Source organism: Drosophila melanogaster, chromosome X (assembly GCF_000001215.4).
Source record: "Drosophila melanogaster chromosome X".
Taxonomy (NCBI): domain Eukaryota; kingdom Metazoa; phylum Arthropoda; class Insecta; order Diptera; family Drosophilidae; genus Drosophila; species Drosophila melanogaster.
This window is the reverse complement of record NC_004354.4, coordinates 5184414-5212346: the sequence shown is the minus strand read 5'-3', so window position 1 is coordinate 5212346 and position 27933 is coordinate 5184414. Positions and strand designations below refer to the sequence as shown.

At 41.2% G+C, this 27933-nt stretch overlaps 2 protein-coding genes and 1 long non-coding RNA gene across 10 annotated transcripts in view; 1 reads left to right on the top strand and 2 right to left on the bottom strand.

The window, feature by feature from the left end:
• CG15465 (uncharacterized protein) overlaps positions 1-27933 on the bottom strand; it is a 169106-nt gene that overhangs the window by 42518 nt on the left and 98655 nt on the right. For both annotated transcript variants that reach the window (NM_001297948.1, NM_131978.3), the window contains 2 exons: positions 24918-25444; positions 8932-9036 (listed from right to left, as the gene is read on the bottom strand). The gene's annotated coding sequence lies outside the window, so the exon portion shown is untranslated. The remainder of the gene's footprint in view (positions 1-8931; positions 9037-24917; positions 25445-27933) is intronic.
• rg (rugose) overlaps positions 1-27933 on the bottom strand; it is a 169106-nt gene that overhangs the window by 42518 nt on the left and 98655 nt on the right. For 5 of the 7 annotated variants that reach the window (NM_001297950.1, NM_001144686.2, NM_001144687.2 and 2 more), the window contains exon 3: positions 8932-9036. In NM_001297950.1, coding sequence (NP_001284879.1) covers positions 8932-9036 — 105 coding nt within the window. Of the gene's footprint in view, positions 1-8931; positions 9037-24917; positions 25445-27933 lie in introns of all 7 variants that reach the window. The other 2 variants (NM_001297949.1, NM_167028.3) reach the window with 1 other exon arrangement.
• Positions 23550-24176, top strand: lncRNA:CR44834 (long non-coding RNA:CR44834). Its single transcript, NR_123795.1, has one exon. It is a non-coding gene; the product is annotated as a long non-coding RNA:CR44834 (long non-coding RNA).

Sequence of the window (27933 nt, the reverse complement as noted above, 5' to 3'; positions counted from 1 at the left end):
GGCACATTTCTAATTTATTTAATTAATTTATGTCAAGCCGTTGAAGGGTTGTGGCATTTCTTTTAATGACAATAAATATGTATTTTCGCTTGATGTTTGCTTGGCTCTCCCACAAAAACTCCTTGCTGCCAAGTTTCAATTACACTGGGCGACAAAATGAATTGTCTCCAATTTCAGAGCACTGTTATTGCGAAGTAGAAAATATCAAGCTGTTTTTTCTTTTTTTTTTGGTAGATTTTCACTGTAGCCTAGTGTTGTTTACTTTGTCTACGCCCAATTAATTTTTTTTTTCTTTTCCATCGTCTAATGATTTTTATTTCGTCGGTCGGTGAGTTTGTTTGCCCTCAAAAATTATCTCTCGCAAATTAAAAGTTTTTGTTTTTACTGCGGCGGAGTGAAGGAGAAGCAAAGACTGCAAACAAAGTTCGATAAGGCATTCAACCCTTTTTCCTCCTTTTTATTATTTCCTGTTTGGTTTTTTTTTTTGTTTTTTGTGTTATTTTTTTCTTTGTTTTTTTGCTTTGTTTTCATTTTGGGGACCAACAAGAATTCACTAACAAGTTAATTGAGAGCAATTTTCAGTTCTCTCATCGTTGAATTAAATTTCCCCGGAAAAGCGGTAGAGCAAAGTGGGGGGTTGCGATGTAATTAAGAATTGACCGAAACCGATTCCAGGGACCCGGGCACGTTGTCCCTGCTCAGTTGGCCATTAAGGTGTCACAAATTGAAAGCGAGCTGCGAAAATCGCGCTTAAAGTCGCGCGCACAATCACCGACGCCTGACGGACCAAGGAAAATAGGAGCTGGGTGGGGAAAAACTTAAAATAAAAAATCCAAAAAGGGTAAGTCGAATGAACGTATAAAAGGGATCAGAAAAAGAGTAAAATAAAAAAAAAAAAAAAAAAAAACGAACGAATTATGTCAACCTTTTGATGCTGTCAAGTGCCGCAAATTGAATTATGCACACAGAAAAGGTGTCGCCAAAGTCAACAGACTCTGATTCCCCGCTTTTCTCGCTTTTTTTCCACAACTCATTTATGTGTTTTTTTTTCTCACTCTAGTGCACTTCTCTTAACAAACAGTTGAACTGACTGCTTTTCCACTCAAGCATTCGTATTTTAATAATTTGAGTTTCCTTTGACTGGATAGTTGAGTGCAACCCATTTATGCATTGAATAAATTTATTAGAAATATTTGTGTTTTATGAGTACGCGATTTGCAAATTAAGCTCAGTATCTGACACCGTAGGTCAAAAAGAAGCGCATGCCCGGAAAATGGAATTGTGATCCAAAACTTGAATTCGTATTCAGAAAACGAAGCGAATCGAAATTCCCCGGTGAAGCCAATGGGAATCGCATTAAAATTTCTCGCATAAATCGCAAAATGTGGTGGATGGCGAAAGGGGGGGGGGGATAGGTGGATATGGTGGTGGGAGTGGAAGTGGAAGTGGGGGTTGGGGAAAAACAAAAGGAAACTTTTGAAGGGGGTCAGGTGGTTTTTCCGGGCAGTGATGGTGGTGGTGGTGGTGTCGTGTCAAACATGAAATTCAATTGTGTTGGCAAAAAGTGGCCGAAAGTGCTGCTAGCATATGCGTACCAACGGCAGTAGAGGGTTAAGCGGAACCATCGCATTTGTGCAAAAGTTTCACGTTGACATTTCCATAATAATTTTCTTTTCATTCACTCATTTTTGTTTTTTTTTCGGTTCCTTTACTTTTTTTTGTTTTTTTGCCACTTTCTGTGATTTTATTTGGCATTTTTTTTTTTGTCGGCCACAAAAAGTTTGCATTGCTTTTGACGCACGACTGAGTAGCGGAAGTGGGCGGTGGTGCTGGTGGGTTGAAAATGGAGGCGGGCTATCGAGTGTGGGCGGTGAATGTGGGCAAGGCTAACCCCTTGTCGCCGATTTGACCCCTTTCCCTACTCAAAAGCATCAGCTTTCGAGGCTGTTGCCTTTTTGCATATTGATGAGGCTGAAGGAATCTTTTCGAACTGCGTGGAAACGGTGGAAAATGGAAAATGTGAAATGTGAAATCTAAAATCTATGTTCCCAAATGGGGGTCGGTGTGCGGGGCTGAAAAGCGCGTGTCAAAATTGAATGACAAAACTCATGTGTGCGGCATTATGCCGCACATAACCCCTTTTCCTTTCTTCGCATTTTCCATCGGCGACAACACATGTGCGTTGATGCTAAGCCCACAAGCCAAAAATGCAAAGCAGCTCAAAAAGTATTCCAAACAGTTTTTCACAGCGACCGCCAAATCCAGACATAACGCCCCAACCCATCAACCTCCGCCCCGCCGATCGGCCACGCCCATATGGATATGGCTCGTGTGTTTGTTTGTCCTAAGGCCTTAGCGGAACAAGCTGAAGAAGCTCTCAACTTTATACATTTTTCATGGCTGGCAGCAAAACGAAAAAGCAGCGGCATAACAACAAAATCTGAAAATATAAACAAAAAAAAAAAACAACAAAAACGCCAGAGTGACGAAAAAGAAAAACGGCTCTATACTGCGGCAAAAAATTTCCATTTCAATTTTTGCAGAAAAAAAATGCACTCTCTAATTGGCATTTAAGCTAAGATTTTTCAAGGCCACCGGAAGAAACAACGGATGCAAAATGAAATTATAATAAGGAAAATGAATAGCGAAGAAAATATAAAAAAATATCAAATGAAATAATCTTTGAATAAGCACTTTAATAATTAATAAATTATACAAATTAACAAACTCGGTTACAGAATATTTAAGCCACCTTTAATTGAACTTATTTTAAATGTCCTCCAAACTCTGGCCAATAATGTGATTTTAATTTCAATTGAAATTAACTTTGGATTGGCTATATAAAACTTCAATTGCCTATATGCTTTGTGCATCCAAAATTCTCCAAAAAATACCCCGTCGTACTTAAAATGCTATTAACTCAAGCGAAAGCACAAAAAAGGAGGCGAAAGGAAGAGAAAAAAAAAATATTGAAACTTGTGCGGCTTTTGGGCTTTTCGGCTATGCTATTTCGGCCCATTTTGCGCTCCCGACCATTTAGGTAATTCTATTTTTTTTTTCTGTGAAGGAGGCGTCTACTTAAAAATACATTTACACTTTAATGACGCCGACGCGTCGGTCTCAAAAGCGTTCAGAAAACCTAGAGTCGAAGCAAAAACAAATCAAAAAGAAATTAAATGACCTTTTCACATGCCAGACAATTCTTTAAACTCAACGGGTGGCCCCAGGACGAAAACCACCGCAAGGACGGGCATCAGTTTCCATGGGCGGTAGATGGTTGGTGCCATCGGAGGGCAGCCAGGAGCGCTCGGGGTCAGGTTCGGGTCATTCAATGTGTTTGACTGTCGTCGTTGCCATCGCCGTTGTCCCCTACGTGACGAGTGCTGCCAATAACAAAAAATAAAACAAGAAAAGCATCCCAAAGGGGGCACCAAAGTACAAAAGAGAATGGGCTAAAATCGTAGAAATATGGAACATTGAAATACCCTGGCAATACTCAAATATACTCTTGTTTTGGACAGTCGCACAATCAAACAGCCAGGACCTGTCTCATCCGATCACCAGTGTGACCAGCCTTAGCAAAAGTATAGAAAGTTGGTTATTATACATAAAAGGGTATACACAAGTCGCGATAAACAGATGCAAGCATATCGCCAGCGACACAAATGTAATAAAAGGCGGCATCAAAAGGCCAAAAACACACAAAAGGCAACGCTGCCAATACAAATGCCAGGTCCCGGCTAATGCTGAACCCATTTCAAAGTGTGTCCTTCCTGCCCGATCTCTCTATCTCTCTCCCACGCCTGCACCTATCCCCTTCGCTTCTTATCTGTCCATCTCACTCTTTAGATGGCTGCCTGCTTGGCTGCCCCGCAGCAATCCTTGCTCCATGTCCGCCATGTCCGTAAAACTTTTGTTATTCTTGTGTGCATTTCAATACGACTCTGTCTCGTTTTGTCCCGTTTCAACTCATTTTTTTTCCCCTGCATCCGTCTCATTCTCCCCATCTCCTATCGGGGCAATCACAATTCATATTTAATGGCGAGTTCGATTCCTGGTGCCCTGCATTGGCGTTGGCATTCAGGGCCTTGACTCGCCCGACTTGCAGCAAGCCACTTGCATTTCAATTCAATTCGCTGTCAGAGTGTGACCAGGGTTAAATGAAATATCTTAATTCCAACACAGATCCGTAACCAAAAATCCATATGAAAAATATCAAATGGTTGAGTCAGTTTGGGATATATACATAGTAAACAACTAAATTTCGCACCATGATTGTCCAATAATAACTCCAAATTCCACCGCTTGTAAAAAGGAACCAAAACAAAAAAAGCGCAAAATAAATCCCCCGAAGAACGTTGCGAAAAACATAATCTTCTTATGCTCATTGCTCAGCATTACGCAAAATACAGTCACACTGGCAGCACCGGGGAACAGCAACAACAAGACAACATCGAGTGGGTCGAGTTGGTGGGCCGAATAGAAATGGAAAACTTATAAAATATCTGCGAGGAATACAAATTCAATTCATGAATAAATTTCATGTATAGCCCTTGGCTGCCTGGCTGGCTGGCTGGCTGGCTGCTTTCTATTTTATGTATTTTACGGCGTGTGCCTACGTTATGTTGTTGAGGTTGCCATAGGAACACCATACCATACCATACCAGGCCATACCATTTCATACCATACCATGCCATAAAGAGGATAATACAGAAATGGAGGAATCTGCATATCTATCTGCCTGGCTTTGCCATTGCCACCGAAGCGAGCGACCGTGGCAGCAGCAGTTGATGATTTACGAAAGGGCCAACACATACTCCAGATAATTACGGAGCGGTCTAGACTTTAAAGCATGGGCTAGGTTTCCCTCTCCCGTTGAAAGTTGCCAACTGGCAACGGAAAATCGTTGGCTGCCACTGCCACTGCCACTGCCACTACCACTGCCACTGCCAACATAATCACAAGTTAATCCTCCGTGTAACTTTACCACCAGCAACTGGGCATTTGGGCAGCAGAGTGGTTTTTTTTTCCGGGGCAGGTTGGAAAATGCGAGGACGCCCTGTTCGAATGTAGATAAGCGGTCCTAAGCCAAAGATACAACTTTTAGATACTTGGCAAACTGAAATGTTGCGATGGCTTCGCACTTCCCCAAAAATAGCAGCTAAAGCGGCAGCTTAAAAATGTTTCATTTTTATCGCAGCAAGTCAGAAATCCGAATGGGGGAGAAGAAGCTGAAAATTCCTTTTCCAAGTAATGTCAGGCGGATATCTCTTTGCTAAGGTTTCCCGAACCGTCAAGCGAATATCTTTATCCAACTTTGATGTTTGACTTAATACAGAACAGGCGCGTAGATGCCTTCACTTTACAGAAAAGGTTTTCAATGAACTGCAAGCTCAAAAGGAAAAGTTGCTTGCAATATTATTTACTTAACAGTGTGGCCAGACTCAAGTAAGCATCAAGTTCATAGGGAAGAACTATCTGAGACGAGCATTCAACAATCGTTCATATATTGATAAAATGAGTAAATAAAACTCAAATTTTTCGTTTGTAAGCCTTAGGCGTAAATTCACAAAAGCTTTATGCCATTTTCCATTTTCAGTTGTTCACTTTTAAAAACGACCACCTGCCTTGGTCAACTGTGAGCCATTGTTTGCAGCTTTAACAACGTTATTTACAGCTCCTGAGGGGGGGAAAAGTACAGAAAGGGGAATGCAAACGACAACGAGATGAAGGGAAAACAAAAAGCGGAAACCAATTCGACGAAAGGTGAAAGGTGTTCGTCTGTTGATTCAACCCTCCTACAACCGACTCCTCCCAGCTTTCCCTTCATTCCTACCGCCCTCGCACTTTAACCGCAGAAATCAGCTGGGGGTCCTGGCCCATTTCCCCCCCCCCCCATTTCTTCTCCCCCCCCCCCCCCTCATCACTTTTCTTCTCTTCTCTTCGCTGCTTCGTTCCTTTTGAGCTCTTTTTGACTGTGGCAAGAGTTACGCAAATTGCTGAGCTGGCAAAGGCTGTAAAATTTTATTGGGCATACAGCACACAGCCGACGAGCCGGGACAAATATGCGGTGGTTCGGTGAAGGGGTGTGGTGGGGTGTGTGAATAAATGTGGTGATTCGGTAGGTCCTGTAAATTCCGTTGAGGTGACTGGTGGGCCGCATTACGGCCTTAATTTTCCAAAAGAAGCTTTGATTTAAAGGCAAAACACGGCGACCAAAGGGCGATGAATTTATTGTCAAGCGTATAAAATGTTATGGTACCCTAAATAAAAAAAAAAAAAATAAAAAAAAAAAACTAAGGGCTTAGCGGGGAAGCGTGTCACCTGTCGACGGGACAAGGACTAAAACTGTTATTTGCACTTGGCTCAGTTACGTGCCGAATCAATTGAGCAACGGCTGAAATGCCAGGCAAAAGGGGCCAGCAATTTCTGGGGACAGAGCCACTGTAGTTTGGGCATAAATCATTTGAGTCTCGCCTCCTTTACATGCAAAATGTTTACTCAACACCAGTTGGAAAACGACTAAGGAAAACCAAATTTGTTGACCAACTTAGTTTGAGTATCGACGTTTCGAGTACCCATGTTATTTAATCTAAGCAACATATTTCACAGTATATATTATTTATGCAGGATTAATAACTGCACAAATCCAGAACATATGTACATATTAAATAGAGCTTTCTCTAAATATTTGAAATTACAAAGTAAGAAAAATTATATACTTCTCAAGTTATTCGCTTTCATGTAAAACTTTTAGGGGCTAACATGTAATGCCCCATGAAAGGCTGCATAAACCGGAGTGCCCATAAAATTGTTGTAAATTCAGTGAATGGCTGCCGTGCGGTTCGGTGGGCGGTGTATGGGTGGTTAGGTGGTAAGGAGTATAAGGTGGTTGGGTGGTGCTATTGGTGGCTCACACCTGCCTTGCATGCCAAATGAAGTAAAAGATCTTGGCGCCGGAAAATCTAACAACGTTGCCACACACCGGGTGATGCATATTTGATGCTTGTTTTACATATGCCAACAATCCAGGGACACATGCTTATGCTCGTAGCATATCCTAACCCACCCAGCCACCCAATCCAGCTATCCACCCAACAGCACATGCCAAAATTTGTCACTGACAATTTTCATTAATTTAAAAAGCCAAATAAATTGTGAAGCATCAACCGCAACAAGAGCAAACATCTATGCCAGCAAAGCGGAAACAAGCAACTGACGCATATCATTAAAGAGTAGTTACTGTGGGTGATGCTGGGTGCCTTTTGGATGGCATGTGAGTGGGGTGGGTCGGTGTGGTGTATCTTCGTTTTTCTGGGCGTGAGATATGCATATGTAAGATGCTCTTAAATGGATCGCTTGTTTGTGACGCACAAACAAACACACTTACGCACTTGAAGGCAGGTAAAAGATGCCAGAAACCACTTGCCACCCACACAAGCACAGTACACCTTCGCAAAATCTAAATCTAAATCAGGAACAATGAGTGGAGGCCATCAAGTGGCATAAAGGTGGTCTGAAGAACGGCAGCAGCATAGCCCTATGTCTGAGAAAAAGTCAATGCTTTTCGCACACTAAGTTCTTTTGCTATAATAAATAAAGTGATGTAAGTCATGTTGATAATAAAATAAAGCTTAAGCTTCGATGAATTAAAATGAATATTTCATATTTTTCAAACGTGTTGTGATACGCCAGTTAAAAGGTGAAAAATTGTGAAAAATTTAATTTATATTCTAGGGGCGCGATTGAGTGTGATATAAATTTGATTATCCGAGCAGTTTTACATATTTTTTTTTATTTTGAACAATTTATACGCTGTGTTTTTTCAGTGGTTAAACGGTTCAGTTTACAGAGGGAGGGTCAACGAACCAATGCAATGGAAACTCATAAAGCGGCAACTTTGTTGCGATTTAACACTGGCTGTTTGTCCATATGTATATATTTATCTACATATAACTGCGTACAAGCATATGTGTGTGTGTGTGTGTGTGGATATATAGCTCCTGTAGCTTCAACTTCCGTTGCCTGCGCCTTCGCACTTTGGATGACACCGGCAGCAACCAGAAAACCAGCAACCCACTCAGCCTGCCAGTAGAAAACACTTCCTGTCATCACACACACACACACATAAAATGGGAGTGTGTGGGTTGAAAAAAAAAAAACGAGAGAGCCACCCACACACACACACACATATGAAAAGTTACAGGATCCTTTCGCCAGCAGTCATGCTAATAATTTGATGGCACAAGCGAGCGAGCAGCGACAACGTCAGGTGTAAAATATTGTTAAGCGCAAACACAGAAGCACACACACGAAAATACACTGGGGAAAATTGTGTGTAAAACATATCATATAAATGTTGAGACATTTACAATAAGGATCTGTCCACTTAGCAGTGTAATGCACAACCCTTTCAAGACTTATAGAAAAATCGATGTGATTGGTTAAAAATTGAAAAAAAAAACTGATAAAGACTTAGACTTTTTGTCTTTTAGTTAATTATTAATTAACAGCTGATGTAAGCCAAAACTGATTTTATTAAGCTTTAGTTAGGCAGCATTTCTCTTCGTGTATCTCATATTCATATGCAAATGCGGATGGAAAGCGAGTAAGGCCGCCGAGGAAAATGGTGGAAAACCAGCTGGCGAAGGGAGTTGAAAGGCATTTCGTGTTGATGTTGCGTTTTCATTACGCGCAATTTCGGCTGCCACGCCCCCTTTGCTGTTAATTTTCTTTGATGCCGCAGCGCGAATTGAATTAAATTCTATTAAAAAGTCACCATCGCACAGCAGCTTGCCTGCTTACATGGAGGAAAATGTTCATGGCAGATGTTAGCCGATAATCTGTGATTTGCCGCTTACTTTACCGCGATTTTCGGTTGTAACTGCCGCAAGTAAGTGAAGTAGGTAAAACTAAGTAAGAATAACTCACCTGCAAATTGGGCGGACAATGATCCAGCAGCTCCAGCATATGTTTGATATTCTGCGCATCCTGTATCACAAAATTCAATTCCATATCGAATTCACCGCCGACCAGCTGTAAAAAAAATATATATATATATATATATATTCATTTATAGAAACATGTGAGTTAAACGTGCGCAGTTTGGCTATTGTTAAAAACAGTAAAGTGGGGAATTTATTGTAGAAAAATGTTTAGAATAAGTCGCGTTTTTTAATATATTTGTTTTTTTTTTTTCGGCGAGTTAAACCTATTTTGTTGTGGCTCAGCATGGGTGTGGGGATAATCTGGGAACAAAATATGCGAAAAGTTGACGGCAGATTTGTAATTGGTAAAGTTTGAATTGGAAATAATGGATGTGTGTGTTTCAAAGCGTGTGTTCAAGTGGGTTGGACACGGGAAACGCAAATGGAAAATGGAAAATGGGAAATGACTGACAAAAGTTTTTCAGGGAGCCGAGAGAGCCATGAGATAACAAAACAGTGGAGAACGAAAAACTAACTGTTGGCTTAAATCCGTTGATTGGGTAAAATCAATGTAGTTTCCATTTATCTAGACCACACAAAAGCGCAAAGCCCCAGATAACTTTACGGGCTACTTTTTAATTGAAACCAAATCCAATGCGTTGCAGTTCGTTTGTATGCATTATTTTGTTATTTTATTTTTTTTTTTTTTTTAAGAATTTGCACAACTTCTTTAACAGCAGGATTAGAGAGATATTTTTACTGTACTGCAGGATTTTCGTTTTAAAGTACATGCTTTGAAAAACTGAAGCAGCTTAATTGATTTATCAAATTTCAATAGCAATCCATCAAAGTCATCTTTATTCCCGTTTTCATACAGTTTTAAAATGCTAATACGTTGAATGCTGCATCAAAACTAATTCAAACTAATTCACGTTGATCGATGATGATCTGAGTTTAAGAAGCCTAGGCCTCATTTTCCCATCGAAATGAGGAAGGGGATTATCATTTAGCATACAATTTGCCGGCTGTTTTTATATGGTGCCGGAAAATCGCAACCCCCCACCCCACCCCAGCGAGTTATTTTCAACCCCGTTATTATTTTATCCCCGCCCTCCGTTTGTTAGTTTTACTTGGGCTTAGGCTAAGTACAGTCGAGTGTGTTAACTGCTTGAGAGCGTGTCCTAGACACATCCTTTTGCCATCGAGGAGCAATCAGGGCGTCCTTTCAGCGGCGACAACAATAACAATCAAGGATGCTCTGGGGTAGGAAAACCAAACCCTCTGCCACACACCCCCCCACCACCTCCCCCTTCTAGACACAAAAAAGGTTCTAACTTAATTATGCCAGGCGCCAAGAAAATCCACTTCCATCGAAATTTCCGAACCAAACCAACCACCCACACCACCCTTTTTTAGGACTTGCGCCCAATGTCAATATATATATATATATATCTATATTTTCGCCAAATAAAATTGTTTTTCTCGCTTTTTGCGCGCTTTAATGAAATCAGCAAAAATAAATTCAATAAATTGATTAGAGTAGTATAGTAGAAATAGAGACGTTTCTCTGTCTAGCTCACAAGTGGTTACAAGTGTCCTTACACCAAAAAAAAAAAAACAAAAAAAAAAAATAGAAGTAAACACACGCACAGTATAAATCCCCAACAGTATTTATGTCTGTTTTTGTTTGTTTTTCCCACATTTTTTCTGTGTAAGAAAACTTGCGAACTGGGCAGTGGTTACGACGGCCGACAGTTTGGCGCCTGGCCATCAATGGACCACACCCACAATCCACTCGCCCATCCACCCACTCACTGCTTTTGTACGAGTGCACTCGAGAGCTGCTTTATAATTATGCGAAAACGGTTTTACCGGTTTTTCCACCCACATATTTTTTCCCGTTTTTTTTAAATATTTTTTCTTTTTTTTTTTTGTGATCCCTTTTTGCGGTTTATGGCCACTACCACGCCCATGACCACGATTTGCCTTATCACCTGGCAACAAAAACAATAACAACAACAACAACAACAATCAGAGTTAGATGGGTAGAGTGGAAAGGTAACAATATGGCCAGCAAATCTGCCGTGATGCGAACATAAAGCTAAATCAAAGCCAGAGACTTCTCGGCCTTAGAATTTCCATTTCGCCTGGTTTTTCGTGGCTGTGAAAACAAACAGCAGAGGATCCAGCCAGCACTCAAAGTCCCACGGATTAGGTAGCAATTTATAATGCGCCTTTAAGTCGGTTACCCAACGAAACCGAACCGAAACGGTCCACCAACGAATTCGTCGAAAGGATTTTCGCAGGAATAAGATTTTGATGAATTTAACATTAACCCACTTGCGAACAAATCGCACACATATTTAATCAATTTATAAGTTCTTCAGATAATTTAAAATCTGCAAAAATGTAAAACGTACTAATGATGATTTTTGAATTATAAATAAGCTAAAAAATGTTTGAAAAACTTATTATATAGCTAAATTTCAGTGCGCGAAAGCCACAAGAAATTCAACTATTTAAAATATAATAAAGAAAAGTGGGTGGAAAAAATAGAGGAGTGCTGTGGGGGATGGGGGGATGGCAAAACGCTCATTCATATTTAAATTAAACTTTGTGGAAAGTTTTTCGAGTTTTCCTACCCATCAAACCAGCCTCCCAATTAACGCCACCACCACCCATTTCAGCGTGTCTTAGTACAAGCATTTTAAACGCCGCTTAATTATATTCGTCTGCCAACCCAGAGAACATTACCACCCACCTCCCACCGCCTCCCACCTCCCCTCATCACCCATCTTACCTCCCCTCATCAGCCATCCCAAAGGATTTTCCACAGTTTTCCCAACGTTTCTCTGCTTTCTCCACAGAGAGCCCGAAGTCTCGCACCTTCTTCTAGCACATTTAGTCAATTTTAAGTTCATTTGGAAAAAAAAAAAGGTTTTCCTTTCTTTCGTTTTTCTTTGCTGTAGATTTTCTACATTTCATTTGTGCGGCGGAAAAGCTGTGGAAACTCTGGCATTGACGTGTCGCCTTGTTATCCCCACCCACCTGGTCGCTTCTTTAAAGTAAATTGAATTTCTATTTTATTTAAAATGCGCATTGAGACGCACTAAAAGTTTCTCAAGTGGCGGCATTTTCCCCGGGGAAAAGTGGAAATGCCACTTTTTTTTCTTCCTTTTTTTTTGTTGTTTATTGGGCGGTGTGAAGGTGTAAAAATTACAATTTTACACTGGCAATAAGACCGAAATTTTCTTCTGCGCTTTTGGCTCTTCTTTTTTTTTGGGGAAAGAGGAGTCTGTATTGCCTCCTTTCTCTTTGCAAAGCGAAAGAGAGTTTGTCTTATCTCTTTTGTAATTCAATTTGATTTTAACAAGGAGGTGGCGGAAAATATAGTGTTAACTTTATTGCATTGAAACTGTAATTGAGGCAGCGTTAACTTTATAAATGAACAACACTTTTTTATATTTCATTCCTATAAAAAAAAAATTGATTTAAGTAACAATCGAACAAAATTGAAAACAAGTTTCTTGCATTTGCGACTGGGTTTGAGTATTGGTTCGTTTGCTCGCCAACCTGCGTACTTCCTTTTTCTTTTTGGCCACATTTTCAAAGCCATTGGCAATCCCCCAAGAGCCTTGATTACGCCTATGCAGATATTCACAGCAATTGAGTCGCAGGTCTCGGGAAAAACTGCCTTTGCCATCCATTCCCATTTGCTTGTTGTATGGGGAAATGCGTACTATTCTGTTTTGGCTTTTCTCGACTATTCTCGCCAGACTTTCTCACACCTATTCCGGTGGATTTTCCTTGGATTTTCTTGGGTGTTGTTTGGGTTTTTTTTTTTTTATTTTTCTGGGACAAGGCCCTCATCACTCCCCCCTTTGCTTTGTGCCGAATTTTCTTGACTTTCCACACATTTCAAACGCCCACAGCAGCAGCCCCACGCCCCTTTCTTGTGTCATTAGGGAATATTCGCAGTTTTCTTGTGGTTAAGCTTTTAAAACAGTTTTGAAAAGTACACAGGCTCTGGGCTTCCCCTTCCATCCACGCTTATCACGCGTAAAAATTGTTGCCACAGTTTTTTTCTCTTTTTTTTTTTTTTGGTGCTACTTTTAAGTTTCGGTTTTGGTTATATATTTTCTTTTTTTTTGTGGTCTTCACTTCTTTTGTGTGCCTTACTCAATTTCTGTTTTACTTTTGCTCGCAACCAAAGGCACGCAAAAAAAAAAAAGAAAAAAGAATTGCTCGTTGGGGAAATTTTCGTGCGCAAGTTTTTATTGTTTTCTCTTCGGTTTCTTTATATATTTTTTGGCTTTCTTGGCACCTCCTTGAGGGCTTCCCAAAAGCAACTTGCTAGATTACTTTTGATTGTTCCATTTGAATATTTTACAGCTGGCATTGCGGCAACTCTCTGGCTTGACGGCCTCATTAGTTGTGACTCCATTGGTATGTTCTCGGGATATATGTATGTACATATGTACTATGTGTGCATGCATGTATCTGTGCTTTGTCTTTTTGCTCTTTCTTAGGAATTATTGATGATCTGTGGGTGGAATGGGGGAGTGGGGGGCGAAACTTCCATTTTCCCAAAATCCGAAACTCCCACATCATTTATCATCACGAACAATTGCCCGTGGCCAAAACATTCCCCTATAATTATTACTTTTCCACCGCCTTTCACTGCCTACTTTCTTTGATAAAAGGATTCCTTAGTGTCCCCCATACACACACAGACATACATATGTATAAGCAGCTCAAACAGACAGACATCAATCAGATTCCAGGAAAAAAAAAGGCACCGAAATAAACAGAGGAAAACAATAAAGCAAAAACAGATGCCATTAGATCTGAGCACTGTTAGAAAGTCAATGAATGAAACTTAGTAAACGCGGTAATTAGGAAATTTTGTGAAGATTAGTTTTGAGTCTGCTAAATTGTGTCTTGACATATCACTCTGTTTCTTTTTTTCTATTGTGTTTATTACGCTTTCTTATATTTAATTTTGCAGTGTATACTTTGACTCCTTGAATCCAGGTTGCTATATATTTTCCCGCCCCTCTTTCGACATTCAACATTTATTTATTTATTTATTTTTTTCCCCCACTGCCTTTAATCTGTTTTATCTGGCACAGCTTTCGCTCCATGGCTTCTCCTTATCAATATGCAAAAGTTCGTTCCGCCAAAGAAGGCGAAGGCATAGGCGAAATGGGGAGTGGGCGTGGCTTGTTGGAAACTTTTGGCTAGGCGGCAGCTGATTGAGTGTATAGACCAGTGGACAGGATGCTTGGAAGGGGGAGGGGAGGGGACTCACTCCTCTGCACTGGAAATTGTTAAGCATAGACATTAAAATAAATTTATGCCATAAAAATACGCACATATATATACACATATACGTTTGTATGTGTATAAACACTGGGTGGATTTGGGAAGTTGACTGAGCACAGAAAACGCTGAAAATTGTTTATCGCCATGAAAAGTTTTCAGCTTGCCCCCGCTACTGGTTGTTCTTGTTGTTTGTTTGTTTGTTTGCTTGCTTATTTTTCCTATTTTCCATTGCATACTTTGCAGCGCATATATAAGTGTGTCTGTGTGTTTGTGTGTGTGTCCTTTGCCTGTGTGCGTTTTCAGTTAATCGAAAAAGTTAATCATCGAAGTTTTGCGCCACAAAAGCTGCTTGGTCACTGCGAAATTTATTTCATGAAAAAACAAATGAAATTTAAAAAAAAACTTAAACTTACTTTGTGAATCTTAGTTAATCATTCCAAAGTTAAAAATATCGGCTAGTTAACCGTTCAATTTGATACGATCAAGTAGTCGCAAAACAGTGTAAATTGTAAAGAAAAATTTTCAAATTAAATTAGACACACAATTAGATAGCACGTGTACATTTGGCAAATTGCAAACGCTCAGTGTGCGTTTGCACTTCCTTTTCATCATCTTGAATATGATTTGGCCTTTTCGACTTTGATTTCGTGGCTTACAATTATTACCTTCCCAGTTGATTGGCTACCAAAGCCAAAGGCCCAATCAACCCAGCCCAGTCAGCCAACCATCCCTGAAAACATCGAACCAGCCAAAGGAACAACATCCACGATCCACCATTAGCCACAATGAGCTTCCTTTTGGCGGAAGTTTTGCTCGCCCGGCAAACATTTTCTAGAGACGAGAAATTGCATTGCATATTATTTGCTGATTGATTGAGTGATTGATTACTGGCAATGCCACCTTCGACAATTTGAGACCCCAACCTTTGCGATGAAAAGGAAAACACCCTCTTTGCTGCCTTGCTGCTTTGCTGCCTTGCTGCTTTTACTGTTTTCACTGCTTTTGACTGGTGTGGCACATTATAGTCATCACGTAGATATTTTATAGGCGCTGCTCCATTGAAAGCTTTACAAATTGTCATTTGAGCCAGGGGAAAAGAAGCGAACAGCTAGCAACGCTGAGTTATTAAGTGCCAAATGACAGTCTTCTCCTTGTCCTTTGACATTGACTTGACTGTCGGGACTTTCCGCCTCGCAACAACCGCCCCAATTTTCAAAGCTCCCCAACCACCAAAAATAAAAGCGACCATTAGTTTGTCATTGTCTGCGACATTCTCGACTTTGAACGTCAATAATTGAGCGTAAAATATGATTTAAAAAAAAAAAGCACAAAAAAAGAAAACGTGAATGGTGGTTGAAAGTAATCGTCTTCCACGACGAGATGAGAGCACCTGCACTTGTCTTGATTGCTGTCTAGTCTGACTTCTGGGATAATAACGAAAATTCCACTTGTATTTTGTGTGTACAACACACACCTTTCTATATACACATACATATACACCACTGCCGCAATGTTCAATTTGAAAATGGTGCGGCTAGGTGTATAAGTACTGCTTGACTGCGCTTTTCAATCTGCACAAAAAGCCAACGCAAAGTCGGCGAAAAATAAAGATAGAACGATAGAAAAGCACACACATTACTTGCCCAACAAAATGAAAAATTAAGAAATCTTCTACACCGAACACAGCGGGAAATAATAAAAGTAATGGAAGTGGAGCAATGAAAAAAAAAAGGATTCAACGCTTGCATTTCGCATTTGGCTTTTGGCTCTTGGCCACGAATGCATTTGTCTGCTGATGACGCTGTTCGTTTCGACCGCAATTCATCAGGAGAGCAACTTTGTCCAAGATGGCAGCTGGAATCGGATGTTGGACAGGACTCGGGATTGGAACAAATTAGATGACAGGATATTAATCTGGCGAACGGCCATGGTGAATTATTGATGATTTTCGTTGCTTTTTCCATAAGTTAGTAGTTAGAAGTAATAATTTGTCCCCTGATATTGTTGTTAGGATATTTCAAGTTTCAATTGCAACTTTACGTTTTCCCAAAGACGGTATATATGGTTTAAAGTGCCCCAAAGATCTAGAAGCCCATCCCTTTTGCCACGCCCCTTTTTGCCGGTGAAATGCCAGGAATGCACAAACAAACGCCCAAAATGCTGCTTCTGCTTCTGCTGGGCGGCGGAGAAATGTGGGCATGTCTGCATGGGGAAGCACTTTGCAACTTCCTTGCTGCAATTGCAATTGGAGTGGCTGGCTGGTCTTTATGGCGGCTGCCACTTCGTTTTGGCACAGGTAAAAGACAAAGGAAACGGAATACTTTCACGTGGCAGAAAGAATATAAAAGTTAAAATATAAAAAAAAAAAAAACATATAAAATAAGAGACAGGGAAGTGCGCCTTTCAGCTGGAAAGCCAACGGCCTCTCCTCAGCTTTTTGCTTTTTGCATTTTGCTTTTTGCAAAATTAGACAAAATTAGCAGGGAAGCTTAGCTTCGGCTTCAGTTTCTGTCCAAAGTGGAGGAGGAAAGAAAGAAAGTGGAAAGTAAAGGACAGGGCGAGGAGACAAACTCTTGAAAGCCAAAAAGCCGCAGCGAAAATGGGAGATGTGAGCTAAAAAGGTGGCCACTTTGCTTAATTAAACGCGCCAGTTTCGTTGTGGCTAGAGATTGAAAACTGTGCCAAGTGGCTCCAGTCGACACTTCAAGTTGCTCGCTCCGCCGGCTGGGGCAATTTTTAATTTAAATAATTAAAGAAAAGGTGCCAACTTGAGTTTATCAGCCAACGAAATGCGGAAGTCGTCTTGGTGCAAAAAAAAAAAATAAAATAAAGAAAAAAATAGGTGTAAGAAGAAAGAGATAGGATAGAAAAACAAACACCCAACCCAGAAAATGCCATCAGCATTTGGCATCAGCACTTTTCATTTTAGCACCTTTCAGCAATAAAATTTTCTGCACAACTCGACAATTTTATGCTCTCCTTCAGAACAAAAGGTGAAGCCCAGAAAAGGGAGTCTGGGAAAATGGAAAGCGAGCGAGCGAGCGAGCGACTAGTCGTAGTTAAAAGATCTACACGCTCCGATAGGCGTAGACTTTTTAATGAAAAGCCAAAAGAGAATATCCTTGGCAGGAAAAAAACCCATCCAAGGCTTGTACAAAAGTTGCAAGTGAACGAGTCTGCGATGTTTTGCCATAGATAAGGGGCACATCCCTTTACACACCCACAGGCCCAAATGGCTACGAAACACACACAAGATGAAGATGGTGTTGCCCCGATAAGGTCACTTTATTGGGTGGGGTTAAGAAAAAGAGATAAAAGAGAGAGAGAGAGAGAGAGAGAGAGAGAGAGAGAGAGAGAGAGAGAGAGAGCTCCTGCGACGAAAGAAGTATCTAAATATCAGATTATAAAAAACATCAAACGGTGATGCCTCTCGAAATGAAATGAAGAAAGAAGTAGTAGGCCACCTCGTCTGACTTTCTTTGACTCTACTTTAAGCTTAACTCAAAAATTTGTAAATTATAAGCTATTTTTGGCTAACTACCACACCCACAATCGTCTAATGACGCTGAATAAACTAAGCCCGAACAATTTAACAAGCCCAAAATCGAGCATCTTAAATGGGATTACAAATTCGAACTTAATTGAATACAATGAATTAAAGGCAGCCAAGGGGCGAATTTAAGACAATTCATCGGATTTCGCTTAAACCAACCCCACCGCCACCCCTCCATCTTTTTTGGCCAGTTGCTTGGACAAGTCAACTAATTAGGTGCCAAATGAGAAAAGAAAGAAGGGAGAATGAAACTAAATGAGAAAGAGAGGGCTGCACAGAGTCAACGATTAGCTAATAAGACGATTGGCAGTGGCAGTGGCAGTGGCAAACTTTCGCCATTGGCCACTTTGTGAAATTGTTTGCCATATTTGCAGCTGCTGAAACTTTATCGGCCGTGCCAACACCAATACTCGGACAATGGACTCCACACACGCACGCACACAGCACACACACACATACCCACTGGCTGGCTCACACACACACACACACACGAACTAATCAAATAAACTGAACCAACTTGAGGCGATGAACACAGCAGAGTGAAGCTTGGATGGGCTATGTGTCCTACGTCCTACGTCCTATGTCCTATGTCCTATGTCCTGGGATCAGGCGATGGCTGGCCACGCGCATTGAATATGGAATATATGCGATGGCAAACACAACAGCAGCAGCAGCTACAACTACAGCTACAGCAGCCACATCAACACCAACAGCATGGCAGCAACAATAAGGACTCATGTCCAGTGCGGCAATATGAAGAGCCTTTATTAAGTAGAAGGTCATATCGAGTTACACACTTCATGGCGAAATTTGCACGAGAAAAGGGAAACGGAACATGTGCGACCTACACTGCGAGAAACATTGAAGTGCAGCAACGCGCATTCTTTAGCACTATAAAGCAACTGATTGATTTTACTTAGCATTCGTTTGATTTTAAATGTGCTCCATTTGGTTGGATTGGTGGTTGATTTCGTGATTGATAAATCAGATTTTGTTTTTCCTGCAATTAGGAGATGGAATGCAGCCTGTGTGGGTTAAAGTTTGTCAAGCTGTCGCTGCTTTTCCGTGGCAAGTGGCAGACTAATTAATGAATTGGCATAACTTGCAGGCTGTATAATCTAGTACTAGTTCCCAAAACGACATAAGTGCCAAAAGTATGAGGATAAACTAGCACAAACTATATGTGTGTGTGTGTTCTACTTTAATTTGCGACCATTCGATTACAATGCCCAAATGAAGACATCTTTGCATTTGAGTATCTATAAACTTTTTCCAAGGTTTCAATAAGTAATTTCGTCATCAATCCAAAAACCGAAACCCAACACCAACATCCTGTAATTATAATCCAAGAATTTCAGTTTGCCGCTGGCAAAGGCAAACATTTTTGGTTCGCTGGTGGGAAGTTCTTCTAATTGCTGGGAACCAGCAAAATCCAGCTCTCTCCGCCGCAGAAATGCCGCAGCACCCACCCACTGAGTTATAAGAGCCACCGAACGAATGTTGAACCACCGAACCGACGTTGAACCGCCGAAAACGTGGAAGCCGGCAAAATTGCTGCCAATTAGCGAGTCTTGTGCGAGTAGGCAATTATTATGCGCTAGATGTTGCTGCGGCTGATGCTGAGCCAAATTAGCGACAGCAACGAAATAAGTTTCCCTGTTTAACTACTCTCGCCGTTTTCCCTTACTCTTCTCTCTCTCTCTCTCTCTGTATTTTCTACTTACTTTTTTTTTCAGCCACCCCATTTAAGTGGTTGAACAAAAATTGTAGCACACTTTTAAGCGTTGACTGTTCTTTTCTTTTTTTTTATATTTTTTTCCCCCTCTTTTTGGTTAAAGCTCTTTCAGGGCCAAAGTGCCATAAAAAGCACAACAAAGAATTGCATAATATAACTATGTGTGTAGTATGCGCGTGTAAGCTGTATTGTAAATCTAAAGCCGCAGAAAAAAAAAACGGCAAATATGGAAGAGGAACATTAGCCGCATTTTGTCTTGGCAACCACACACACACAAAAAAAAAAAAAAAAAAAAAAAATAGAAAATAGAAAATAGAAAATACACCAACACACGTGTCCATTTTCTGCATGCGAATCACGTAGGTAAAAAAAAAAGTAGCGGCAAAGGGGCGTGATGTTGCAAAAAGGGAAGGTGTTGCTGGTGTTTTTGTAGCTAGTTTAAATGCTCAACGCCATGCCATGCTCATTTTTTAGTGAAGTTTTATTTCGAAAGACAAAGTCTACGACATGTACGTGCAACAATACACCGGGCCAGAAAGAGATGCCACCAAACAGCCAGGAGCCACAAGAAGAAGAAAAAGAAGAAGCCAAGGCACCAAAAAGAGATGGCTACATATAGATAACTAGATAGATGGCGCAAAAAGGGGCCGCGCGATATCCATTTAGATAGATGATGGGCCATATGCACCTGCCCTCTCTTTCACTATCCACCTCTCCCTCTCTCTCTCTCTCTCTTTTCCCAACTCTATCCAACTCTTTCTCTTTTGGCTTTACACATACTAGCAAAATTGCCAGATTCTTGACAACACTTGCCAGACAGACAATGAATTTCAAGTCCCGAAATGCGTGGTATGGCATTCGCCTCATGAATCGAATCGATCCTCTCAACTATTTGATACCCTCGGAACGCGCAGTAATTGTTTTTTAAAACATAAACTAGGATAAAGAATAGGTTCCCTTAATAGTTTTTTTTTTAATTTCAAAACCTTTTGTAAAGACAAAAACTTTTTCTGATGGTATACACAAATGTGCGATACTCGGGTTGCAATTTATTTACTTTTGCTTTTGGAATGCTCTCATTCTTTTGTGCAGTGCATAGTGACTGTGTATTTGTTTTATGGTTTTAGTTTGTGCTTAATAAACTGTTTAAGTTTTGAAATGCAGACGGCTGAGTGGCAGACAGAATGCTTCAACAGTCGGGCCAACTTATTGTTCAAATTGTGCCACTGGCAACAAACACAACACGCACACACATCTTCAGATGCACGTAGACATGCACACCACGACACACACACACACGTGACTGCATAATAAGCAAGTGCTTGAAAGGCCTCAAAAGCAAACAACAACACCAGCAACACGAGTGAAACAAGGCACCTCAACGATTCTGTTTGGGTTGCTGATGATGCACAGCCGTCAGTGGATAGGGACAATAGAAGGTTTAGAGCGTAGCTCAGAATGGGTGAAATGGGGGTCAGCAGGGGCTTGGTATGGCGGTGAATCGTGTTGGTGTACAAGGGGTGAACACGGCGGGCACAGCTGGTGTTTGTGCATGTTTGCCGCATTCGGAGTGCACGCAAATTTGCATAGATTCAAGCATCACGTTCGCGTTTCACCTGTTCAAATGAAGTAGATCCATGGGAGACTGGTTGAGTGGAAAGTCCAGCTGATAATAGGATGGATAATTCAGGACAAAAGATGTAAGACGTTGCCATCACCAGCAATTATATATGTGTATATATTTGGCCCATCGCAAGGGTTGACATAAATCGATTACCCACGTTCGGTGATTTTTGTTTTTATTGACATCATCTTTTCAAGATGGCTTTCATCAAGTAGCCAGCCCCCACAATTTTTACAGTGCCACCCACTCACGTCAACATTTTGGAATTGATGATGTCGTCGCACATTATGAAGTTCAATATCCTGGATAATGACGACAAATTGCGCAATATTTGCGCCAGACAGAAGAAGCAGGCATGTCCTCAGGATCATGATGGCCGTTGGGCTGCTGGGTTGTTGGGTTATTGGGTTGCTGCGAGCGTTGATAGCTCGAGTGTCCTTGGTCACCGACTCGACTCAACTGCTGTTACTGCGGTCAAACATGATTGATGAACGCTAATTAATGCGGCGGCCCTTGTGTTCGTCTTATTTCGAATTCCTCGCAAATTGTGTAATTAATTCCCATCTCGAGTGTCCCAATAATTATGACGCCCCCAAGAAAGGCTCTCAAGTTTTTCTTATTATTTTTTTTTTTTACATTCATACATCCATCCGGCACTTTAATGGGCAACATTGTCGCGTTCATTACACTCAGTGCACACTGTACTTTAAGAACTCTAATAGTAGTGAATGTAAAGTTGGTTTGGCTTTTTTTAAACTTCGATCGTTCTAACAGACAATATAATAATCCAATTATATCGGTATTTTTGCGTTATTTTCCTGTGACTATTTTCTTATTTATGGCATTTCCCTTTAGACCATCGATATTACCCTATTTATCACTCCGTCTCCAAGGATTATTGAACTGGGAAAAGCGATTTAAGGCCGCCATTTTCCACGGTTGGTGTGGTTTTCCCTCCACTGCTTCGATTCGCTTTGCTTCAGTGGCAGACAGAATTGACAATCATTTTACACTTGGCAGGATATTATGTAAATTGCTTTTCATATTTGTGCAACATTTAAATTCGCAAACGCACACAGGCACACGCACACACATACAGGCACAACCAAACTGCGGGATAGAGAGAGAAAGAGAGAGAGAGAGAGAGAGAGAAAAGCAGATGACAGCCGGTTGGAATAGTACGCGTAAGGTGGAAGTGTGTGAGTGAAAAGTAAATCACGACTTTGGTAGATGGTGTTGATGTCAAAGCAAAAAGGCAAGGCTAAATCCCCGGCAACATCATTATAACGATAGGCAGCATGCCCCAAAGGCTGATTGAATACAAGACTTGACTGGCTGGCGGACTGAATGAGTGAATGAATGAATGAATGAATGAATGAATGAACGAATGAATGGATGGATGAATTAGTGAACGAGTGAATGAATCAGTGAACCAGTGAAGGACTGTTGTATGAGCGAGACAGTAGACACTCGAACCGAAAGAGACGGAGCTATTCAGTCGAGGCCTGTGGGGAGAAATTAACGATGCGCGAAAAGTCTCTTGCCGATTTCAAATGGGGCATGGCCGCACACCAAATCAACAAAAAAAATAAGAAGGGGAAACCAAACGCCAAACCAGGCCAAAAATGCATTAACGCAACTTCGCAATTAACGAGGAAATTGCATTACTTAGCAGCAAAAAATGCCATGCTATTGTTTAATGGGTAACCGCCAGTCGACTATTTTGTATACTTTTTTTTTTATGACAACAAAGTGACTGTCACTCCGTCTCCGCCCATTTTGGGCGTGTTTTCTGTGTTTTTACGTTTCTCTCGGTTTTACCAACATTTTTTTATTTATTCCTCAGTCTTGGCCAAAAAAAAAAGAAGGAAAAGGCGTGGGGCAAAGGGGAAAGGGGGAAAGCAATCGCAATGTGTCAGTTTTAATGGGCCTGCAATTGCCGCTGGCGCTTGATGTCGGTCTACGTCTGTGTCGCTTTTGCTGTCTCGTTCTGCTCCTGCATTCCTGTCTCTTTTCGTTTTCCTGGAAGGAATCGCTGGAGCCGATTGGGTGCTAAGTGCATTTCCAGGCCGATACTCCCCTCTCCTCTCCCCTCGCTGAATTCATTCTTCATAACGACAGGCCTGCAATTAAGCTTCGGGCCAGAGGGCAATATAGAAAAATAAAAACGATTGCAGGCTTATTTAAGGGTGCCAAGTTACAAGCACATCCACTACAGCCACTGAGTTATTGGCCAACTATTACGTAGTTCAGATTTTCGATCTAAATAGTTGCAGGGCCTCGATTCGAAAATGACTAGAGATTGAATTGATCTAGTATGTCTAGTGCCTAAGATCACACCAAGTTAAGGTATATTTTTCACGTTGACACAGTCAAAAGCAAGCAACCACCTCGTACACAGGGTATTATACAATAAAAAGGAATCGGTTAAAGAAATATATATACAAAATTGAAATCAACTAAAATGACTTGCTCACAGCCCAGAAAACAGCCCCTGAGGATCGAGATGCTATTTGCTGACACCGAATTAGGAGAAGAGATTAATTTTCTGGTACTGAGAATAGCCACATTGAATCGGGAAATTTCCGATTTGATGGCCTTATTGAACGCGATACATGCTCCAACAGATTCATAAATCAGCAAGAATTAATTGGTGGTTGTTCTCGCGAGTAACAAGAAGGACGGTTGTCATTTTTGTGTTTTGTTAAACATTTTTTGAACGTTTTTATTGAACAATTTTTTTATGGCAGGCAACGATGCCAAATGAACTGAAATGAAATGAGAATTCAACAGAAGACGAAGCTCAAGCTCTTATAACCAAATTAAAGCAAGTAACAAAGAGACACTTTTCAAATTAGTTATGGCACTTAAGGACGACTAGTTGTCCTAGAAACAATCATTCATTGTGAAACCGAAATTCAGAGAAACAGAGATCCAATTTATTGAACATTGCCCAATAGCCCAGCGTACCAATTGGTAAATTTATTGAATAAACATTTAAATTAACACCCCAGGCCATAAAAGCCGACTTTATGCTCATTTCTCATGGCATAAAAACTATCCAGATACCTGGAATACCTGATTTTTGTCTAGGGATTTGAATTGGGGACTTCATAAATCTGTTGGGCATTTGCTCTTCATTATCATCACTTGGACGGACTCACCTGAAAGTAAACGAAACGGAGAGGAAAAGGCGTTAGTGAGTGGGTCAAAAATTTGTGTAGACAAGCTGAAAATCTTTATTACACACGCCCGCATGTGTGTGCTTTTTATTTTTTTATTTTTTTTTTCTTTTGGGGTGGTGGCTGTTTGGGGATGGCTTATGGTTGTCGGCTTAAAAAGGGCCCATAAACTAGGTCAAAGGTTCTCCCCTCATCTGCATGCCTGGCAAAAATGTAGTTATAAAATCCAAAAATCAGCTTGCCACAGGCATGATTCTGCGAAATGTATTTGCCTATTTACAGCCTATTGCACATTTTGATGGCAGGCGCCCCAAAAACAGACAGAAAAAAAAAAGCTAGGAAAAAGGAAAAACTTAGTCGAGCGCAAACCGAAAACTAAATTGAATTGTGCCATGGGGATGAAAAAGTGGGGGCGTATGTGGATGTGTTTATATATGTTGGTCTCTCTCCCTTGATCTCTACACTCCATGGTATGGAATTTTTGTATTTTATATGTGTACTATGTAATACTGATACACCTCCCATTCCCATTCCCATTCCCACTTCCACTCCCAGTCCAGATCCCACTTACCGAGAATGCTTTGAGAAATACCAAACACTGTATGATGCCCTCCATGGTGTCGCCGGTTAGGCAGAAGGTGCCCGTTAGGTGGCGTCCCTTGCGGCCCACTGTCGCCGCCGCCAGCGAGGCATGGACCAGCGCCCTCTGTTGGCCACCGCCGGCGGCTATGGCTGTTGCACCACCGCCCACACTGACCATGCCCTTGCCAGCGGCGGCGGATGCGGCGGCAGCGGCTGTGGCCACAACGCCACTGGTAAGCATTCGTGGCAATGGGGCCGCTCGCATCAGACGCTCCAGCGAGTCCATGGCGGGAATTATCGGAACGCTGTTTATCGTTTATCGTTATAATCGTTGATTTTGTTTTTTCTTTCTTTTCTTTCCTTTTCTCTTTGTTTTTATTTTTGGGGGGGTATTTTAATTTATTAATTTCTTGTTGTTTTGTTATGTTTTGTCGTTTAATAGCACTCGAGTTGTTTGGTTTTTCTTGTCGTGTTTATTGTTTTTCTTAGTCTGTCTGTAGCGCACATCTTACTCAACTGCAAGTTAACTTGGTTTAACATTGATTTTGAGAATGTTCAAGAAAAACAAGATCCCACAAAAACCAAAACCAACGAAAAAAAAGACAAAACCAATCACACAAAAACTTTGCAATTTTATTTGCCAACGAGTAAATAATAACAAACTAGATTAAAGAAGTAAAAAAAAAAAAACCAAAAATTCAGGAGAAGAGAATAACATGGTTATCGGTCAACGGCAGGCGAAGAACTGAAGCTGCAGCAAAACAAGTGACCCACAAGTCACAACTACTTTCCATATAAAATTTATAGCCAAGACGGAATAGGGGGAAAAAGAAAAATAAAGACAGAGACGGAGAGAGTGGGAGAGGGAAAGAGATAGAGAGAGAGAGAGAGAGAGAGCATCGGGGGCTCTATGGGGACTATCAACAACCAGCAGAAAGTAGACAACGAAAACACCAACAACAAATGAACAGAATGGGACAAGTCGAAATGAACTGCGAAATGCAAAATGTCATTGTGATGACTTTGTGGGCAGCATTTGGGCACTTTGTATACCGAAATATACGAGCATATTCCAGGAAGGCAAACATGACACCAACTTGGAGCATCAGTCACGCCCCCAACTGCCATATTGGATCCACAAGACGAAGACCATGGCCATGCCCATGCCTATGCCACCCCACCGACTCCTCGAACTTTTGACCGCTGACTGGGGACTAATAAAATTCAAGTTAAATGGTTGTTAAAAATTTATAGCAGACGCCTCGGCTTCCGTGTGCCATTTCGAAGGCATTGGGAAGAAAATAGCAACAGCAAGGCGCTACTTTTGTGTGGAAGGGGGGGTAGAGAGGAGTTGTGTTCTGCAGAAGGCCGGGGTTTCGCATAGAGGTAGCCACAAAAATTTCAGGCACGCTGCCCAACATCTAAGGTAGTCACCAATAGAAATCTAGATTTATGGCATCCGTTTTAAGGCAGCCAAAAATTAAATGGCTTTCCGTTATAAACATAAAACCATAGGTTTAATATTCCATTGCACTTTACCATATTAATTAATTAATTTCTTCGTGAATCTAATAGACTTAAGCCCTTAAAGTGCCAAAAAGAAAAAAAAAGAAGTATTTCATATTAACTTTGAACAATATTTCCTCGAAATTCAAGTGGAAACTTTTGTCGCCTGACCAAAGGCCTCATACATACACATACATATATGAGTTTTTCTCTTCCCATTCTTATATTTGATGCTTTTTGTTTTGTTTTCTAATTCTGTCAGCAGTTACAGTTGAAGAAAAATAAGCATACAGCTGCCTGACAGTCCGGACAGCAGTCTTGGTGCTCCGGTTCCTCTGGCTTTGGCCATAGCTTCTCCTATAGCTTTTCCCACATCTCTGACTTTGGCTTTGGCTTTGCCAGCCGGCCGTCATCCGTTGGCTCTTCCGCTTCCATGGGTCCTGGGCGCTCGGAGCGTAATTTATCTGCTGGAGGAGCAGCAGTTGTAAAAAGGGGGGGAATTCCGCCTGTCAACAGGAGTCCTACGTTTCGAGTCCTCTTTGGCCATGGGTAAAATTTATGCAAACCGACGTATGGCCAACAGGATGAGCGAGTGGAGCCAGAGATATATGACCCCCTGCACAATCCAAAAAGGAGGGGAGCTCAAGGAGAAAGGGTGATTTGGAGGATATGAGGGGTATGCCCAGTGTATTAACTGCAGCTAAATCAAAGTTTTGAGCCCAGTTATGAATTATTTGCCATTGTTCAGCAGGCGAAACATTCCTTTGTCGCTGACTTTGTCCCTTTTTGGCAGGAAGCCCGATGGTTTTCCTTTTCCCTCTCCACACTCCCCACTTCCCACAAGCCCGCTCCATATACCAGCGCGGAAGGACACTACGATCCACCTGCCGAGTCATTCGAACCCCGGCCCCCGCCAAGTCAATTTGAACAACATTTTGCCGCAGCTCTGGTTATACAAACAAGATTCCACATTCCGCTTCTTGGCTCTCGTTTTCCTCGAAAGGTTTCCCTCGCTGTTCCCCATGCCTATCTTATTTTTCTGTCTAGCTGTGATGATTTGCCATTTGGGGCAGGACCGTCCTAGAGGCACGTAAATTGAATGGCCGGAGCCAAAAGGTTCTGCAACCTGAAGTAAACAAAACAAAAAAAAAAAAAAAAGTCTAGCAAAAATTAAGTGAAAATAATAAACCTTTCGCACACACACATTTTCTGCTGGTGGTGATGGTGGTGACTTGGGTGGTAAAGGAAAAGGCAAATGCTGAAGGGAAAGCAAAAGGGCATTACACACACGTTGACCAACGGATGTCCTGCTGCCTGATGGCATTACAGTTAATTAAAGGTGAACCGATGGCCACAGAGTCCTGCCATCCAGCACAGTGGGTTCAAGAGTCCAGTAAATTGGATTTAATTTCAATATATGTATATTGTGACACTATTTGTACAGCCATTTTTCGGATATTGATGTGTACCGTTGGTTGCAAATAACTTTTGGACTGCAA